General features: G+C 48.4%; 1 protein-coding gene across 1 annotated transcript in view; it reads right to left on the bottom strand.

Annotated features, from left to right (window-relative positions):
* Positions 1 to 6,896, bottom strand: part of LOC107296021 (guanylate-binding protein 1) — a 13,379-nt gene extending 6,483 nt beyond the window's left edge. The window contains exons 1-6 of the mRNA XM_015825360.1: positions 6,803 to 6,896; positions 6,045 to 6,238; positions 4,368 to 4,495; positions 3,291 to 3,400; positions 2,570 to 2,757; positions 1,911 to 2,153 (exon numbers count right to left, since the gene is read on the bottom strand). Coding sequence (XP_015680846.1) covers positions 1,911 to 2,153; positions 2,570 to 2,757; positions 3,291 to 3,400; positions 4,368 to 4,495; positions 6,045 to 6,216 — 841 coding nt within the window. The 5' untranslated portion in view covers positions 6,217 to 6,238; positions 6,803 to 6,896. The remainder of the gene's footprint in view (positions 1 to 1,910; positions 2,154 to 2,569; positions 2,758 to 3,290; positions 3,401 to 4,367; positions 4,496 to 6,044; positions 6,239 to 6,802) is intronic.
* Between the last annotated feature and the right edge of the window lie 363 nt (positions 6,897 to 7,259).

Raw genomic sequence — 7,259 nt, 5'->3', positions numbered from 1 at the left:
AGGCGAACCTGATAAAACGCCCCCCTGGTCACGGCCGACAGATGGTCATCCAAAGTCAGCCGTGAATCCAGGAGGACTCCCAAGTTGCGCGCCCTCTCTGAGGGGGCCAAAGATTCGCCCCCTATAGTCAGCGATGGCGTCAGCTGACCATACCGAGACGCCGGCAACCACAGCCACTCGGTCTTGGAAGGGTTGAGCCCGAGTCTGTTCCTCCCCATCCAGACATTTATAAACATTTTAGATATCAAAAGGGTTTTACGGCTCCCAGTGTTTTGTTTTCGGTGGGAAACGGGTCCAAGTGGCTCTTTCAGTGTTTTGGGTTGCTTACTCTTGGTCTAGCCCAGGGGTAGGCAACTTTGGCTCTTTTATGACTCGCGGACTTCAACTCCCAGAATTCCTGAGGCAGCCATGCTGAGGAGAAATGGAGAGGTTTCCATGCTGGGCCATGCTGGCTCAGGAATTCTGGGAGTTGAAGTCCACGAGTCATAAAAGAGCCAAGGTTGACTACCCCTGGTCTAGACTTACAATTGAGCGCAAAATTTCTGTTACTAAGCAAGACTGTTATTAAGTCAGTTTTCCCCATTTTACAACCTTTCTTGCCACAGTTTCTAAGTGAATCACTGCAGTTGTTAATAACATGGTTGTTAAGTGAATCTGGCTTCCCCATTGACTTTGCTTCTGAGAAGGTCCCAAAAGGGGATCACAGAACCCCAGGAAATTGCAACTCTCATAAATACACACCAGTTGCCAAGCTTCTGAATCTTGACCATATGACATGGGGATGCTGCAATGGTCATTAGTGTGAAAAATGGTCATTTTTTCAGTGCCATTGCAACTTCAAACGGTCACTAAATGAATGGTTGTAAATTGAGAACTACCTGTATTATTATTGTTAAGTCAGGGACAGCTAGGAAAATTTTGAGCTCCTTATCCCTCATTCTCTTAAATGAACCCTCCAGAAAACTATCCAGGCTGTGTTGTGATTCCTCGCCAGCCAGTGGACCCGGCAGCTGAGTCTGAGGAATCAGAGGAGGAGGGGCCTGGAGTGACATCAGTCAGAGGAAGGCTCTGAGGAGCTCCAAGACTTACAGTCTGACAAGAAGCCCGGCCCCTCTACTCGCGCTCAGGCCGAGACAGAGTTGTGCTGGGAGCCTGAGTTGGACAGTGATGAAGAACAGCTGGGAGTTAACCAGGATGCACGTAAACGCCGCAAAAGAGAGAAGGACAGAGGAATGCAATGGGGCGGCTCCAAAGGCAAAGGAGAAGGCATTAGGAAGCCACGCCTTGGCTGAATTATAAAAGGGAAGGTGTGAGAGGTGCTGGTTGCGAAGGCAGCCGTTCGTGTTGAGGATCGAGTTTCTGTGGACTGTGCTTGTTTGCCTTGGACATTGACTCAGGTATGTGAGAATAAAAGGGGTTGGTTTTTTCTTGCCTGTTTCTTGGAAGAGGGGTTTCTCCTTGCAAGCATAACCAGGACTCACATAGGCTGGGACAGAACAGGCTAGGAAAATATGGCAGTCGCCATCCATCCAGATTGGAAAGTAACTTGTGGCACAATGCCTTAAGATTCTTGAGTCTCGTCCATTGTGAGCAAAGGCTGTGGTCACATGATCAAAAATTCACATGCCTGGCAACTGGCATGTACTTATGACGGTTTCAGTGTCCCAGGGTCATGTGATCACCTTTTGCGACCTTCTGACAAGCAAAATCAGTGGGGGAAGCCAGATTCATTTCACAACTGTGTTACTAACTTAACAACTGCAGTGATTCACTTACCTGTGGCAAGAAAGGTTGTAAAATCAGGCAAACCTCACTTAACAACCGTCTTGCTTAGCAACAGAAATTCTGGGCTCAATTATGGTCCTAAGTCGAGGACCACCTGTAGTAATAACAAAACAAGAGGCACTTACAGTCGCCTGTGACCACGTGCCCGCCGGGAAGAGTCTTTTTTTCAGAAGTCTGAAAGACGTAACGACAGAACGAGTTCGCTGGTTCCACAAATTCAGGCTCCAGCTCACTATCCTCCATCTGTTCCAGGTGAGGTAAATTCTTCCTCTTAGTAGGGCATTCGAAGATGAAGCACTTCCGTTTGGGGAAGAATAATCGGATGCATTTGTGTGGCAGATTGAGTATCTCATTCTCTTTAGTGTTATCTGGAAAGCAACATGTCCATCTTGAAGGTGACTCTGAACTGCATCTGCTAGTCGTGGACATTTCATTGGGGAAGGCGATACTAGAACTCACAGTCTCCTGGTGATTGGCCCAAAGTTACCCAACTAATTTTCATGGCTAAGGTGGGACTAGAATTCACCGTCTCCTGGTGACAGGCCCAAAGTCACCTAGTTGACTTTTATGGTTAAGGTGGGACTAGAACTCACAGTCTCCTGGTTTCTAGAATAGTAACATCACAGAGAGAGATGAAAGAGGAAAACTAGTGACTCTTTTCACTGGTTTCATCTCTTGAGGATTATTCTGTGTCTCCCTGAAGAAGGAAAATTTAGGGCCGATGGCTCCTATTCCTTATCCAAATGATCACATAGATCTTCATACTGCATTTGTCATCAGTTACCTTTTTTTAATTCCAGAGCGTGTTCGAGATATTGGTCCTCCGTGATGGGTTGCCCATCCCATTCCAGCTGTACTGTGAAATCTCGTAGTGTCCAGACAAAGGTCGGGAAGAAGCGAACAAATTCAGAAGCGTCTTCACAAGTGGAGGAAGTGTTTGCCTTGATACGTTTAGACAGCTCGGTCACAAAACTGTTGGCCCAGTTTAGGAATTAAGCAATGTACATGTGCAGTGAACAAAGATGGTCTTGAAGGCTACAGAGAAGAGTTGCTACCAGGGCAATTGTCAAATAAATGAAACGACGTTATAGCCTCAGAATAAAGTGAAATTATCCCTGTTGAAGAGCAACGTGGTTCTAGTAACAGACTTCACCTATTCATTGCCTCAACCAGTTTTCTATGTCTGCACAATACCCCAAAATGTAAGCCAGTCAACATTCACTAATCAAGTTTAGCATATGGGAAAACACAGCGGATGAGTTTGGAAATGATATAGGCAAGGATTTTCCTGAAGTCTACCTCACTCCAAATCTGACTGCATAGAACAAGGGTGGGAAACTATGACTCTTTTAAGACTTGTGGACTTCAACTCGCAGAATTCCTGAGCCAGCCATGCTGAGGAGAAAGGGAGAGGAATTGTGGGAATTGAAGTCCACAAGTCATAAAGGACCCATAGTTTGCCCACCTCTGGCATAGCACAACAGAGCTAGTCTTGAGAAGGATACTGAAGCTTGTCCAAAGCAGTCTGATCAATGATCCCCATACTGTTGTAGACCAGGGTGCTGCTCAGCAACACAGCCAAAGCGAAGATCCAGGAATCGTTTTGAGAACTGTCCTAAAAAAAGATAAGAATAGGTTATGATCCGTTTCTGACTTCTGCTGAGTTTATCTATCGTCTATTAGTACGTAGCTTCTTAGGAAAATACGATACCATTCATTCACCAGTCCAGAATTCATTCACTGAGTCATTCATCTATTCAGGCAGTCCCAGGATGCTGGGAGTTGTAGTTCAGGGACAATTGGAAGCCAGGGAATTTTATCTTTGGCCCAAATAATTGGATATTAGGCCAGATCCTTATTTTTTTTTTTAATGACCTAGTAATCCTTTGCATTGGGGTCATGGCGATTGAATGGAGCTGAGCATTTACTGGCTGGATACCCTTCCTGACATCTGTGCGGAGCTCACAGCAGATATCTGCCCCTACCTAGGATCAAACTCACAGCCTCCTGATTGTGAGGCAAAAGCTCTACCTCTAGGCCACCCCATTGCTCTAGGCTTGACCCTTAATATCAATGCTGAAATCTTCTTTCCAGAAACTCATCTGTGGTACAGGTAGTCCTTGACAAATTATCACAATTAGGAGCAGAATTTCTATCGTGAAGCAAAATGGTTGTTAAGCAAGTTATGCCTGCTTTTGCCACCTTTATTGCTGAGGTTGTTAAGTGAATCACTGCCACTGTTACATAAATAACATGGTCGTTAAGCGAATCCAGCTTCCCCCACTGACTTTGCTTGTTGGAAGCCCGCTGGGATGGTCACAAATGGCGACCACATGACCGCGGGAAACGTCAACCATCCTAAATACATGCCAGTTCCCAGTTTTGATCATGTGACTATGGAGATGTTGCAAAAGCTGAAAATGTAAATACTGGCCATAATTCCTTTTTTTCAACGGCACTCACTTCAAATGGTCACTAAATGAATGGCGGTGAGTTAAGGATACCTGGCTGTACTTACTGCACAACAAAAATCCCATTGATGTGGTGTTTTATACAAAGAAATATAAAAATATAAAAATCACCTTTTGTGTATCACCTAGTCCCTCAGTATCCAGAAGGACAAGGGTTTGATGGGGCTGTTCTGGATAGGGAACACACCACATCCAGATCCCTTTCGTTTTGGCTTGCACTGTGGAACCCAAAGAGAAACCTACAAATGGAAAAAAATATGCTCTATGTCAGTGGTTCTCAACCTTTTTAATGCCGCAACCCCAACCGGTCGTAAGTCGAGGACTAAACCGGTCATAAGTCGAGGACTAAACCGGTCGTAAGTCGAGGACTAAACCGGTCGTAAGTGAAGGACTACCCAACCGGTCGTAAGTCGAGGACTTTCCCTGCCCGGGAGCGCCGCGCATGCGTAGTTCCGCCCCCTGCACCGGCCGAGGCGTAGCTGGCAAGCGGCAGAGACGGAGCAGGCCGACCACCAGCTGGCCCAGCCCAAGGGAGGTAAGGCACCCACCGGAAAAGGGGGAAAAAAATGGCAGACAAAAAAAATGGCGGACAAAAAAAATGGTGGACAGCCTTGCTTGGCGACCCCCATGAAATGGTCGATCGTCCCCAAATGGGGTCCCGACCCACAGGTTGAGAACCACTGCTCTATGTTTAGATCCAAAATCGATTATCCTATAATGCGTGAGCTGCAGGTAATAGGAAATAGCTTTTCCACCACCAGTTTTTATGGTTGTTCCCCTGTCGTTACACCTTCAAACAGGAAGATACTCCAGGGTGCACTTTCCCAGATGGAAACGCTTAGCAAAACTCACTTAACCAATGTCTTATTTAGCAACCGAAATGTTGGGCTCAGTTGAGGTCATAAGTTGAGGACTGTCTGTAATGGTATGTGGGAAAGGCCTCGTGAGTCTAGGCCAGGGGTAGGCCACCTTGGCTCTTTTATGACTCATGGACTTCAACTCCCAGAATTCCTGAGCCAGCCATGCTGAGGGGAAAGGGAGAAGTTTCCATGCTGAGCCATGCTGGCTCAGGAATTCTGGGAGTTGAAGTCCACGAGTCATAAAAGAGTCAAGGTTGCCTACCCCTGGTCTAGGCAGAGACACTGGCTAGAAAATGATCAGATACGAAACAGCACATTTACAGTAGATCAGAGGTCCCCAACCGGCACTAGGGACCGGTTCTGTGGAGAAAGGCTTTTTTGCAGATGGGGGGGGCTGTGTGGTGTGCTGCCTGCATCCCGCGGATGGGGCTTTGCTTGTTTGTATGGACCAGTTGCTGGCATGCCACGGCCCGCTACCAGTCCATGGACCTGGGGTTGGGGACCCCTGCAGTAGATGGATACTGATATGGGCAAGAGCTCAGAAGAGACCCTCCCTAGTTTCTCCAGAGGTAAAGATGGGTGAAGAATTGCACTTTTAGGCTTGCAAAATTCTGTCAATGCAGTTTTACAATAAAGTAAAATAGCTCATTTGGTCAGGTTTCCTGCTAAACCAGGAAAACCAGCCCCACGAGGCCAATAATTATTAAAGGTTATGATAAAATTCTGCAAGTTAAGATCACATCAGTCCAAAGGGTTCCTTGTCACTTGATGAGGATCATTCATGGTGGGCATTTGGGAAAGTTAAGAGTCCTGGACTCCATACTGTCCATCAGAGCAGAAAACCCTGGACTTGGGGGGTGTGTGTTCATTTTTCCACCCAGGTTTTGCCCTTGTCCATATTTTCCTGGTTCACCTCAGCCCTTCTCACCTGAAGTTTTGCCAGCCAGCCTGTTCATCAGGTAGGACTTGCCTGTCCGGTACAGTCCTATGATGGACACCACCACCACCGGCTTCCGGATTTCCGAGAGCAACTGAAGGGCCTCTGGTGAGACACGGAGGCCATCTGGCCTGTTCTCAACCAGGCACACCGGAGCTTCCATCCTGGCTTTGGGGGAGATGCAGCTGCAGAGAGGATATGGTAGCTGCAGCACTTTCTTCACAGTGAGCTCCCAAAGGAGGAGCATCAAAGACCCTTCCCCAAGTTCGTGACTTCCAAGTGTCATCAAGCCCATCCCAGGCCAGTGAGTGGATGGGCTTTGTAATCCCCAACAGGTCCCTTCTCAAGCCATCTTCCCCCAGACCTCCAGAAGCCACTCAGCTGAAGGGCAGCGGGTCTCCAGAGCCAAGCCAGACCCCCGGTGGCAGACCCGGACTGAAGGCAGTGAGGGGCCAAACGGGACCACCTACCCAGCGGCTTCCCCAGAAGCATTTGTGTGCAGAAGCCCCCCAATCTCACGCCCTTCTGGTCCCCAATGGACCCTCCCACCAGACCTTCATTCCCCCCAACCTAGTTTCGGGGGGGGCGTCTCTGCTTCTTGGATCCCCCCCCCAACTGCTCGGCCAGAGCCAGCAAGGGGGACCCACCCAGCCCCGCCGGAGGACCCCAAGTCTAGAAAGCTCCTGCCGCTACTGCGATGCACCGGACCCCGGAGGGGAAGCTGGGGGAAAGCGGCCCCCCCCACTTACCGTCTTTGCAAAGGAAATCACTGGATCGCCCACCGGCTCTCTTTGCAGCCTGCAACGATCTCTCTCCCCTCCTGCGCTCGCCTCGGGGATTTTATAGAGCTGCAGCAGCAGCAACAAGCGAAAGGGAAAGTAAAGCGGGGCGGGCTCTTCTGATCTTTTGCACTGATCCTTGGGGTGGTGTGTGCAAAGTCCACAGACAGACACACACACACACACACACACACACACGAACCGCTGCATGTTGGTGGCCCCACTAATCTGGAGGCTTCTCAGCTCAGCTGAAAGGAACCAGGTTCATTCAGAGTATGGACAGAAAACATAAATCTCTGGGCAGCTTTGTAGCCAGCGAGATTCTCAGACCACGTTCTGTTTCTGATCTGTATTCTAGCTAGCAAAAGATCTTCTGGGCATAACAAGCCCAAGCAAGCTGTCTTGCTTGGATCTGTTGCAAATATCT

This window comes from Protobothrops mucrosquamatus, unplaced genomic scaffold (genome assembly GCF_001527695.2).
Source record: "Protobothrops mucrosquamatus isolate PMUCROS unplaced genomic scaffold, P.Mucros_1.0 scaffold2603, whole genome shotgun sequence".
Classification (NCBI taxonomy): Eukaryota; Metazoa; Chordata; class Lepidosauria; order Squamata; family Viperidae; genus Protobothrops; species Protobothrops mucrosquamatus.
Note: the sequence above shows the minus strand (reverse complement) of the source record. Positions and strands in the feature narration are given on the sequence as shown.